This window comes from Notolabrus celidotus, chromosome 12 (assembly GCF_009762535.1).
Source record: "Notolabrus celidotus isolate fNotCel1 chromosome 12, fNotCel1.pri, whole genome shotgun sequence".
In the NCBI taxonomy this organism is placed as follows: domain Eukaryota; kingdom Metazoa; phylum Chordata; class Actinopteri; order Labriformes; family Labridae; genus Notolabrus; species Notolabrus celidotus.
Genome location: NC_048283.1, coordinates 16,886,689 through 16,899,700, shown reverse-complemented (window position 1 = coordinate 16,899,700; position 13,012 = coordinate 16,886,689). Strand labels below are relative to the sequence as shown.

The following is a 13,012-nucleotide window of genomic DNA, read 5'->3' as shown; positions in this document are numbered from 1 at the left end:
CATATAACAGAACCTTAAAAAGTTAAAATTAAATAAAATCACACAATGAAAGCTTTTCTGTAAAAATGTTTACCGAGTAAAGACATAAAACAAGGGGCTGATTCTTCAAGTCTGATCTCCTCTGTCCAGGTTGTGAGGGGTCTGCCAGTAACATCTCTGCAGACCCCTCACACCCTGGACACTCACCTTTCAAACTCCTCCCCTCCGGTCGGCGTTACAGAGCTCTGTACGCAAAAAACATCCAGACACAGGAACAGTTTCTTCACCCAGGCCAACACACTGATGAACACTTAACACTGTGTCATAAACCAGCTACCTCATGGACAGAGCCACCTTCATCTTTGCACTATTGCACGTTATGTTTCTCTATTGTTTCCTTATTGCACTCGTGCCTTTTGTACTTATATATATATTTTTTATAAGTACTTGATTTTTAGTGTCTGTCTATTTATGTTTGGACAGGGAGTACGCCAAAAATACCGGAGTCAAATTATTTGTATTCTTGAGACACATTGTGATTTAAGTTCTTTCTGATTCTGATTTTAAAATAGTAACAGTATGCCTAGATTCATTTTGCTGGCTTGCATTTTTAAAGACATATTAATTGCAGTCGAAACACGCTGGAGGGACAACAAAATATCATATGATGGTTTAAAACTAATAAAACTAGTGAACTTAAGATATCACTACTTATTCTCTACTGTTCACTTATTTCACCATATCTCAGTTAATGTGCTGAGGTTTAGGGAAACACTTCACAGCTCCCTGAAACCACTGTCAATACTTCAGAAAAGAGCCATCAGAATAGTTCACAATGTTGATTTCCGTGAACACACAAAATCATTGTTCCTCAAATCCAAAATATTGAAATGATTTGACCTTGTGGATTTTAAAACTGCACAAATTGTGTATAAGGCAAGGAAAAATCTCCTTCCAGGAAATATTCAAAGATTATTCTTTGAAAGAGAGGGGGGTTAAAACTTAAGAGGGAAGTTAATATTAAAGATAGTGAGTGTTCGGACCACAAGGAGAAGTTTTTGTATTTCAATCTGTGGTGTAAAACTTCTAAACTTCTAAAGTAGAAGTATAAAGAAGTAATTTTCATGAGGTACAAGGAGGAAGACAAGTGTTGAGAATCATGAGGGGTTTGTTTTTGATTGTAGGTTTAAGTATGAAGATAGGAGATAAAGATTTGTTTTGTGGTAGTGCACTCGTATAATGCAAGAAAATAATGAATGAAGGGATTAGATAAGTTTTCACTTCTTCCTACTCCTTTTCGCACATATGAAGTAAAATGTTTCAGTGCTTGCTAATGGAACTGATTGATTTGGGGGGTTTTGTATAACTATTTCTTCTTTTTTACTTGTATGTTTGTTTGTTTTTCTATTTTACTTTTACATGTTTGAAATAAAGACATCAAATAAAATTTTTTTTTTTAAAAATGAATCAAATATTTAACTGGGCTATTTAGAGTACAGTTTGTAAGGTTTTGTTTGATAGCTCTCAAACGTTGCAACCACGAGGGTTCAACTGGTCACAGATTTTTCATAGGAGGTCATAAAATTTGGACATAGTTTAGGAGTGAGTCCACACTATGAGCTTATGATTTGAGTTAAAATGTAATTTTTAGATAAAACAAGTGACTGCACCCTTAAAGGATTAAGAAAAGAAAACTGATGCCTGCTCAATATAATTCTTGAGTTAATGGGCCACTTAGTTTCTATGCAGATAATAATAAAGATACTTCTAATGTGCTGTGACAGTAGGCTACTTAAAGCTGCTGTTGGTAGGAATGGTGTAAAAATGTTACTTTTTTTCTGCTGGGTTTGGAGAAAAGGTAATAATGCCCATCGATACTCATCTGTAAGTGAGGTGACTTGAGACTATTGCGAAATCTCTGCGTTTTCCAATGCCTTTGTATCAAGCAATGTTATTCCCCTCGTTCCCGTTATGACGGACCAATCATAGCTAATCTCCAATCCTCCGTCCTGAGTGGTCAAGGGGCGTCCCCTATTACGTCCTCCGATTGGTTATGAGTCCGGCACTATCATGACTGCACACGCCGATCTGTGTTGGGGGGGCTAAGAGGAAATCTGGTTGGGAGGGATAGTGTTGACATTCCAAGTCCCTCTCTCTGAACAGATGTTTATTCTGTGACTACCAACAGCAGCTTTAAGTAAGGCTACAATCAAAATCGGCTACTAATATAAAAGGAGTATAAGGAACTAATTTTCAAATACTATAAATGTATGGGGCGCCGTTTGTAAAGTTGTGCACACCCAAATTAACAGCAACATTTCTCCACATTTAGCTCCAAAACGTCATAAAAACGTAGAGTGATTTTTTAAAAGTCACTTTTTTATCACATTTAGAGGAATATTTGTGATCTTCCTCACATTTAATTTTGTTGTGAAAAATATATTAAGTTGAAATAATTGTTAAATCCAAATGCTAAATCTAAATCTAAATGTTAAATGTAAATCTAAATATTAAATCTAAATCTAAATGTTAAATCTAAATCTAAATGTTAAATCTAAATCTAAATATTAAATCTAAATCTAAATGTTAAATCTAAATCTAAATGTTAAATCTAAATCTAAATGCTAAATCTAAATCTAAATGTTAAATATATATCTAAATGCTAAATCTAAATCTAAATATTAAATGTTAAATCTAAATGTTGCTCTGCGATCCTAAATATTTAGCTGATATGCAAATTCACACTGCAGCCCAGCGGAAATACCAAAATAAAAGCTTCAGAAAGAGATACAGACTTAGCAATAGCAACATAGCTTGTTCGTACCATACACTGGTTTAGTTCTGTCTCTGAGCGTTGTGAAATGTCTTTATAGCCTCCAAAACGGCCTATCCACCATTTCTATGGTGGGCAGTCCGGCTAGTAACCCGTAGGAGTCATACTGACAGATTATGGTTAGGATATATGTATCGCTTTATGAAGCTTTTATTTTGGTACTTCCGCCGGGCGGCAGTGTGAATTTGTATTGGGCGCTGTTAGTACCAAAATAAAAGCTTCAAAAATTGATACATATATCCTAACCGTAGTCTGTCAGTACTGACTCTTACGGGTTACTAGCCGGACTGCCTGCTGTAAAAATACCGCATAGGCAGTTTTGGAGGCTATAAAGACATTTCACAACGCTCAGAAACATGACTAACCCAGTCTATGGTACGAACAAGCTAAGTTGCTATTGCTAAGTCTGTATCTCTTTCTGAAGCTTTTATTTTGGTATTTCCGCTGGGCTGCAGTGTGAATTTGCATATCAGCTAAATATTTAGGATCGCAGAGCAACATTTAGATTTAACATTTAACATTTAGATTTAGATTTAGCATTTAGATTTATATTTAACATTTAGATTTAGATTTAGCATTTAGATTTAGATTTAACATTTAGATTTAGATTTAGCATTTAGATTTATATTTAACATTTAGATTTAGATTTAACATTTAGATTTAGATTTAACATTTAGATTTAGATTTAACATTTAGATTTAGATTTAATATTTAGATTTACATTTAACATTTAGATTTAGATTTAGCATTTGGATTTAACAACCATTTCAACTTAATATATTTTTCACAACAAAATTAAATGTGAAGAAGATCACAAATATTCCTCTAAATGTGACAAAAAAGTGACTTTTAAAAAATCACTCTACATTTTTATGACGTTTTGGAGCTAAATGTGGAGAAATGTTGCTGTTAATTTCGGTGTGCACAACTTTACAAACGGCGCCCCATATAAATGAATGAATGAATGATTATCTTTTGTGTCTGGTCAATACATGACCCATCCCTCCTTCAATTATTCAGACACATTAACTGAAAGTCCATCAAATAAATGTGTGTTTGAGTAAATGTACTATTATAACGTTGCAGTTTAATGTTCATTTAGGGCATAATTATCATTATTTTAAGTGTAAATTCAATATGCAATTGTTGTAGTGTAAGAGGAAGAAAATGAACACCATATAGTAAAAGAGTGTTTAACCTGTAAAACTTTTCAGCATGGCATTTTTTCTCTCTCTCTGAAAATGTAGCATATATTGAGAAGTCAGCCAAATCTGTGTTAAACTATTTTTAAATAATGAAGGCAATGCAAATATTGTATGTGTGGTAGATTTATTTTAGGTGTTATTTCATTGCAGTGATTTAAGAAAAACCTTTGGAAAAAACATTATTTTTGATCACTAATCAATCTGTTTACAAATACTTTTTAATTACTTCATATTTGATAAAGTAAAATATATTGCCTGAGACATGTTCGCACAGATCTTAGTAATGTTATCAAACTGCTCTTTTCCCTCAATTCCCTGAATGGCCTACCAAGATCTACTGAATTGTAAGAAGCTCTTTTTTTCTAATACTATTCCCACATGATTGATAATGTTTTTCTCTCACACTCAATTGACAGAAACATACTTTGTGAAGGATATGAATTCCTACAGACGGAAGGAAACATATGGTTCTTCTTTACAAATGTATCTGGTTATCTGTCACCATCTACAGGACAGATAAAGTACTGCTGTTGTTTGTAGTGAGTTGTGTAATATAATGTTCATAATGTATAAACTGCATCAGTTATTTCATTAAAACACATTTGTGCCAGATTGTTTACAGATCCTTAACACCAAGACAACACATTTTGAAAGGCCCATTTCTGCCTTCATTAGCAATTAAGCACCAAAATGAAATTTGCTAACTAGGAGTATATAAACAGATGAGTTAAAGATTAAGCATTTACATCCAGGAGGGGACAAACTTTTGTAGGGGTGGCATGAAGACACTGAAATGAGTAGCATTGATTTACCCTTTCTAACTGATAGACTCATATCAACTTTGACTACTAAGGTGCAAGTGAATACTGCAAGGTGGCATGTTAGAATAATAGTTAGCAATGCTGCCTCACAGTGGAAGGGATGAGGGTTCCAATCCAAGCCAATAATTTCTGTGTAGATAAAAGGATCATCTGGCTTTCTCCTACTGGGGTATGATTCTAAATGTTGTTTACCAGAATAAACTATACTAGAAAGTCAGTCGACCTAAACAAGGAACATCTGCTTGGTAGATCCCTGACAGGGCCCTTGTCAGATAGCATTGGCATGCTTTCCCCACACTGTGCTTTTGAACTTCCATAGCAAAATGGTTAAATGTAAAGACCAAAATGCCCTAACTACCACTGCATGGCAGCCCATGATGTGGTAGTTAGGGCTCCTACCATAAAGGGATCCTGAGTTCAAATATCAAACTGCAGCATCCAGTCTGAGTTGGCATTGACATGCATCCCTCATGCTGCAGTTTGAGCTGTGCTTTAGAGCGAGCATAACCAAATGATGAAATTAAAAGGAAACAAAACAAGTGCTTCCAAGTAGCCCCATGGTGTGGTGGATTTGACTGCCACCTTCAAAAAAAATTATACCCTAATGATGATAATGATTTTTAACCTAGTTTTCATGTGTGAACTACTACAAAGGTGTTATGTTCCTTTGTATCTTTTTTTTATTTCAAAAAGTTACACAACAGAGTCTCAACATTAAATCTTCTTAGCTTGAATCTTTACAGACTACAAAAAAGATGCATGTTCAAAGTCACAATTTAAAGGACAAACAAAATATACTAAATAATATACCCAAATATAATATACCCAAATACTTAATGTAACTTAAGTACTGCCTCTAGAAAGGAAAATAACCAATCATTGTTTAGGGTTTTGGGGTGGCCAATACAATTTTAAGTGGGCCATGGCCACCCCTGGCCACTCTAGGAAACACCCCTGTTCAGATCCTTTACCAAGTAAAAAAGAATACTATAAAGTTAAAATACTTGAAAGAAGCAATAGCCTTATGATAAGAATGTAAACTAGCAGGAAAGTACGCTAAGATACTCAAAGTAATAAGTAGTGAGTAACACATTGCCTCATGTAATGATTGCGGTGGGTAACAGCATTTAAGTGAAGTATATTCTACTATTTGTTAGTTTGATCTATATCTAGCATTTAAATAAGCTCACCATATGTTCTTTAAATAATCCCTCATAAAAAAAAAAATCATTATGTTTATTATTATTTCTTAAAATATGTATTTGACCAAGGTGGAGGGGTAACTTGTGTCATCACTTAAGTGAAAATAATGTTTTGAAATACTGAATTGCAAATAACTCTCCTGAGTATTATATTTTCCTGAAGTGAAATTAAAAAACAATTAGCTCCAAAACATGTATGGTGCCAAAAATGAATACTTTTGTGCAGAACTATTTATTATTTCATATATTGATTTTAATTATAGATCAAATTGTTGATCTGAATCTATCTATCTATCTATCTATCTATCTATCTATCTATCTATCTATCTATCTATCTATCTATCTATCTATCTATCTATCTATCTGAAACTGAACTGTATGACCCAACATTTTTAAACAGAACCAAAAAACTGTATGCAGCTGACCTGACTCTTACATGCAGTTCAGAGACATATCTGGATTTAAAGATAATTGTTAAAAGGTTGAAACAACAGGTGTCAATTATATAAGAGAATTAACAGGGAAAGAGAAGAGGGCAATAGTGTTGATAATGAAGTTTGTTCTCCTGTTAACTCTCCTAATCAGTGAGATTAAATGTACTCATCTCTCTGGTGGGTTTCAAGAATGCTGTTAGATAGTTCAGATGTGTGTGTTGTGTTCCCTGTCCCTCTCTTGCATTCCTGCAGAAGCTAAACCAGCCTTGGCCAGTTCCCTTGTGCTGTCAGAGTGATGGAGCAAGAGGTGACAGACTAGCAGAGACCAGTTCACTTTGGGGTGACAGGTGGGAAGAGAAGGAGGTGGTGGGTGGTGGGGTGGTGGGGTGTTTCTCGCCACCACTGTAACAGAGAGGAACCTCCCCCTGTTGCACTTCAAGGATCGGTTTTCTGCAACAGTAACCAAGACACCCTGTACCCATTCTGCAATGAACTCTGCAGCTCCAAATTTAGATCCAGAGACACAGAGACGAACTGCACTTCATGTCCCATTTATCTCATTTACACCCTCTCATTCAGACTGTATTACAGGGACACTTCATTACTCTTTTTCTTGTTTACGTTAATACTTCCTGTTCAACTTTTGGCTTAATGTGTATATTTACTATATATATACACAAGGCTCAGTCAATCCATCGTGTTGACTGCTAGCTGTGTTGGATCAGAGATTGTCCCGCTCCATACATTACATAATCACATGCTGAAGTGAATTTTTGCCAGTTTAATACAGGTCATGGTGTGTCTGTGGTAAACTTGAAGACAGAAACTGCTGTGACCAAGACAACTAGCTCAGTTCCTGGAGTTTGGTCATATATCACCATCATAAAAGTAGGTCTGTGGTAGTGTGGACAGGCCATGATATATGCCACATGCATGCAGAAGCCACACGAGACAAGCAGAAAGAACTGCAGTCATGTGCTGGAATGCTGTCATGAAATGTACACATGTAGTATGACCTATAAACTGACCGTTGGCTACAGGAAGCTGTGAGCTGCAAATCCCTGGTCATAAAAGTAATTTGTGAATGACACAGACTGACATGCTGTGTATGAAAAGTTCTCTTGACAGGGACCTTGAATAATTACATCACAGACAGTATCGAGGGCAGTGAGCTTATGAGCACCCTGTTCCACTTATCTAAGGGGGGCATAAGCTCAGTGTGGGGACCAGCTCGTTTCTCCAAAGTTCTCTAGCTATTATTTTATTCACTGCACAGTGCCACTTTTATATATGTTAGCTAATAAGCATGAGCTTCATTTTTGTGTTATTTTTAAATTTGAATGTGATCTAAACATATTGATTTTGTTATGTTTTCATAGTGTCATTGATTTACCTCTTTCAAATTAGACACCCTTCATGAGGGACTAACAAAATGTAATTACTGCTTTAGTTAAGGGTTTATAATAATTTGATAATGCTGCAATGATTGGTTGATACTACTCATTATCAGAGAAAATGTATGTTTTTCACCTAACTGTAAGCCATTGAGAAAAGACATAATATAAAGGACTGTAACTTGTAACTACAATAACATCATCTGTTAATCAACTCTTGCTAAATGTGCATTCAAGACACTCATTAAGTCTGCATACTTAAATATTATTTAGTTGACTATGATGATGTGCATTTGTCATTCAAAAGGTAAGTGGTCCAACACATCATGTAAAGGAAGCCAGCTAGCACAATAAAGGAAGAGTCAAATGCAAGGTGCTTTTTTAAAAACAACCTGAAAACCGATACACTGCTCTTATTAATAGCTTAAATCTGATCTATAGAGTATTCACAGCCCCAATTTAAGTTAGAAGACCAGTTCTGTCAGGAGAAGAGCCATTAAAATAAAGGTCCTGCACTTAAAACTCTTAAGTAAATTTATAGAAGTGGTCCTCAAGAAAAATCCCTCTTCTGACTTTTAAATGATATCATAAATTAGGTAATTATACGTTTACAAACTCACGAAGTATATTCATTGTTAGTTAGTTAGCAAGTTAGTTAGTCTAGCACTTGAATCCCAGGTACCAGGCCCCTTGTAAAAGATAAACAAAATTAAGACATATGGTTCATGAGATGGTCAAGGAGGTAATAATGTTCTGCGGAGCAATTGTGTGAAATAATTTCAGAAAATAAATCTGTTTTCATTGCCTACAACACATCATTTACCTTCTGGCACCTTGTGATTTATTATGTAATACAAAACTTTTGAAAAGTTTGGAGAATTGACTCTTGGGAGAACTAATGGATCGCTGAAAGGTACGGTGGGTCTGAAGGACAAAAAAAATTACAAAAGATGAAACACTTTTACAAAGTTGGAGAAAAAATTACATTTTGGAAAAAAAAATTACATTTAAGAAAACAAAATTACAAAATCAAAACACCTTTACAAGCGGTGAGACAGTTTTACAAACGGCGGAACACTTTTACCATTTCTGAAACAAATTTGAATTTATTTTTAATGGAAAGGGAATGTACCAAACACCGGAAGTGATCCAGGAGTGATCGAGTGAGGAGTCATTTAGTTTGTTTGGATGGAGGGAACCAAATGGAGCGACGTTTGGTACTGGTACTCTGTTTGGTACCAGATCACTTCCAGTGTTTGGTACATTCTCTTTCCGTTAAAAATGAATGTATATTTGTTTTCTTAAATGTAAATTTGTTTTCTTAAATGTAAATTTGTTTTGACCTTGGTAAAAGTGTTTTGCTGATGTAATTTTGTTTTATAAAATGAAAAAATGTTTTCCAAAATGTACATTTGTCTCCAACTTTGTAAAAGTGTTTCATCTTTTGTAAATTTGTTTTGGCCTTCAGGGCCACTGCAGAAAGGTGAGAAAGTAGCATGAGGACGGACACTTTTTTTTTGCAAAAAACCCCAACCCTGAGCCATAAAAATATAAAACAGTTGCACTTAAAATGTAAAGCTGTCTACTATTTTGCAAATGTTAAACTAAATAAAAAGAATATAAAGGCAACAGTAGTCAAAATGTAGAACAATTAAGGTATAAATTGCAGAAGTAACATAGGAGCCTTAGATATGGGGTTATATGAGGGACTTCCGTACCTGCTTGGTTCCAAAAGCCCTGGCAGTCACTCCGTTTACGGTAGCACATATCGATATCTCCGAGGATACTTGAACGCAGCCACACAAGTGGCACAGTATAGACAGCGGTGTAGAGCTGAGCAGTAACTCTGAAAGGTTGAGAGAAGAGGGGCGGCTTTGCTGGAAAGACTATCTGTCTCTTCTAAGGGCATTTCCTTTTTATTTCTCCAGATATTGTTAGTTAAGACGCATTCAGATGACCGTGACGCAAGAGCGGCCCATGACTTACAGCAAAATGAGGGGGCTTGTGTCGTTTTTGTCAGGTAAGTTCATGTCATCTTGCTCTTTAAGTTATTTGACACAATGCAACTTTGTTAATAAGAAGAGACCCAAATAGTTTAACACACTGATATCAGAATAAGAATAAAAAAATTTCTTGTCACAAAGGAATCAAACGCTTTCAAGGAGTTGAATAAGTTTTATATAGAATGTCAATGTCAGGGTGACCACTTCACCATTGAGGGACTAACTCTTAATACAGCTGTTGAGCTGTTATGTAAGGGTTTAGCTGCTAACACCCTGCTTGTTTTACAGCTCTGCTCAAGGGGAAGAAAGTTGGCCTCAGTGACTTCCTACACAAAATTGTATCCAGTCAAAAGCTTTGCCAACAGTGAGTTTGAAAAATGTGTTTTATATCACTTTTCTTTGTGCTGAGCCTGGAAAAAAAAACAATATTAGAAGAGAGTAAAAGAAAATAGAATAAAAGAGAGTAAAAGTAAATAAAACTAAAGAAAAAAAATAACATGCTGTTTTTTACTTTCTAATTCAAGCTTGGACCTTCAGAAAATTCTGCGGCGAGAGAGCAAATTGAGAAGAGAGAAGGGGGAGAAAGGCACAGGGGTAAGTTATGTAGTTGAGGAAGGTTTTTTTAAAGTCAATGCTACTGAGTGTTGACAGCAGATGAAACTAAATCTGACCTTCTGACCCCCCTGCCTGTCTCTTTTCTCTCCTCAGAGCCCAGTGAACACAGAGACCTCACAGTAAGTTGATTTCTCCTGTCAAAAACAGAAAAAAACTCAAGGCTTGTTTATTGCAACTGAAAGGATAGACTTTCATTTAGAAACTCTTGTCACTGCACATCTATTCTAAGGGGTGCATGTTTCCTTTATTTGTTGACCAGGATGAAACCCTCAGATTTTGACTACCTCAAAGTTATTGGCAAAGGAAGCTTTGGAAAGGTAGATTTTTTGTTTTTATTTGAAATGATTGTGTTGGTGTTTGTGAGTGCGTTTTTTGGGACAGTAAATGACTTATCTTTTACACAACTTTAACAGGTGCTTCTGGCAAAACACAGAACAGAACATGGAGGATACTATGCTGTGAAAGTGTTGCAGAAACAGATGATTGTAAAGAGAAAAGAGGTAACCACCGATCTGTCTGTCTGTTGACCGGTCTGTCTGTCTGTCTGACTGTTGACCGGTCTGTCTGTCTGTCTGTCTGTCTGTCTGTCTGTCTGTTTGTCTGTGTGTCCACCTGTCTGTCCATCCATCTGTCTGTTGACCTGTCTGTATCTGTTGTGTCTCTTTAGCAGGGACATGTGATGGTTGAGAGAAGTGTGCTACTGAAAGGACTACAACATCCATTCCTTGTGGGACTCCACTTCTCCTTTCAGACATCAAACATGCTCTACTTTGTCCTGGATTATGTTAACGGTGGGGAGGTATGTGTATAAAATGTTACTCTCTGTCAACTGTGGACGGAAACAGTAAATGAGCATTTGAGTCAAACTTTAAAAAGCCTTGCATATAAACATACACCTATATACAGCTTCATTGTCTGAAGTAAGTTTAAGTCATGACTCATTTTCAAACTAGAAGTCCCCAAAACTAGACTCAAATTGTTGTAGGCTGTCTCCATGTAGTTGTGTTTAGTTTTGTTGTCATGTGTGTAGTTACCTCGTGTTTTTATCTTCAGCTCTTCTACCATCTTCAAAGAGAAGGGTCCTTTCCTGAACCCAGGGCTGCTTTCTACGCTGCAGAGATGACCATGGCACTTGGCTACCTCCACTCTCTTGATATCGTTTATAGGTACAAACACACACGCACACAAAACATGGAGAAGCTATTGCAAAGTCATTCTCCCATGATTTTTTTGCTCACTTCTTGAACATGCTCTACATGTTTATTTTATTTAAGCAGGGAATCCTCAATGAAATGTTTGTCTTAATGAGGGCTCTACTAAAAAACACCATGTTCTCAGATGTTACATAAAAAGTAAAGGGTAGTGAGGCTAGCCCAGGCAAGACTAGAACAAAAACATGATGATATTAATACACTTTTTTCAGAGCCTTGTAAAATAATCCAACACTTTAATCTATTTTGTTTTCTCTGACAGAGACCTAAAGCCAGAGAACATCCTACTGGACAGCAAAGGTCACGTGATGCTGACTGACTTTGGGCTTTGTAAAGAAGGGGTGGCAGTTGGTGGGATCATGCACACATTCTGTGGGACTCCAGAGTATCTCGCTCCAGAGGTGCTACAAGGCCAGCCATACAGTCCAGCAGTGGACTGGTGGGGTCTTGGCACCGTGCTGTTTGAGATGCTCTTTGGATTGGTGAGCACAGGAGATGATCTTTTTCTTTCCATCTTATCATCTCCTTCAGTTCTGCCATGTAAATGTGTTTTTTCCCTCTCTCCTAGCCTCCGTTTTATAGCCAAAGTAAGGCAGAGATGTTTGAGAACATTCTTCATGCTCCTCTAAAGATGCGCAGTGGGGTCTCTGAGGCTGCCCGCTTGCTTTTGGAGGGATTGCTGCAAAGAGATGTCAAAAGCCGCCTAGGGGGGAGTGGTGACCAGGTGGAGCTGCAGGATCATCCCTTCTTTGCTTCCATCAACTGGGACGACCTCCTGGCCAGGAAAATTAAACCACCCTTTATCCCAAACGTGGTACAAATTATTCAGATTCTACTTTTTAAGTCATCACACTGCATACCTGAGTGTGTTTTAACTCCAAGCTCTCCTCTCCAGACTTGTCCGTGTGATGTCAGCTACATCGACCCCGAGTTCACACTACTGCCTGTCCCTGCCTCTGTAAATGAGAGATGCCAGGCGGGGGGGCACAGTGAGGCCTTCCCAGGCTTCTCCTACATGCACCCTGTGGAGTATGTGGAAGTGGAGCCGGTTTCATAACTACGCAAAAATCCTCTGAGCATGTTTGTTAAATTATTTATTTTATACATTTTTAAATAAATGTCTTTTTTTAACATTTGAGTAAAATATTCTTAAACCAACATTGCATTGAGCTGTATGTTTCTCTGTTGACACAGTGATATAAGTTACTGCTGTAATTCTTAGCATTAGTTCATAATGTGAAATATGCTGGTCAAGGTTTCACAAGTCTACCTTGTGTGTGAAACAATTAAAAAATAAATACTCAATTTGCAACAG

General features: G+C 36.5%; 1 protein-coding gene across 2 annotated transcripts in view; it reads left to right on the top strand.

Moving 5' to 3' along the window:
• sgk2b (serum/glucocorticoid regulated kinase 2b) overlaps positions 1-12,855 on the top strand; it is a 14,679-nt gene extending 1,824 nt beyond the window's left edge. The window contains exons 2-12 of one of the 2 annotated variants that reach the window (XM_034697556.1): positions 9,797-9,888; positions 10,160-10,235; positions 10,396-10,465; positions 10,580-10,605; positions 10,746-10,803; positions 10,900-10,986; positions 11,154-11,285; positions 11,540-11,652; positions 11,960-12,179; positions 12,266-12,511; positions 12,593-12,855. In XM_034697556.1, coding sequence (XP_034553447.1) covers positions 9,822-9,888; positions 10,160-10,235; positions 10,396-10,465; positions 10,580-10,605; positions 10,746-10,803; positions 10,900-10,986; positions 11,154-11,285; positions 11,540-11,652; positions 11,960-12,179; positions 12,266-12,511; positions 12,593-12,754 — 1,257 coding nt within the window. In that variant the 5' untranslated portion in view covers positions 9,797-9,821 and the 3' untranslated portion in view covers positions 12,755-12,855. Of the gene's footprint in view, positions 1-9,600; positions 9,889-10,159; positions 10,236-10,395; positions 10,466-10,579; positions 10,606-10,745; positions 10,804-10,899; positions 10,987-11,153; positions 11,286-11,539; positions 11,653-11,959; positions 12,180-12,265; positions 12,512-12,592 lie in introns of those variants that run through there. The other variant, XM_034697555.1, reaches the window with a different exon arrangement.
• Positions 12,856-13,012: the final 157 nt, after the last annotated feature.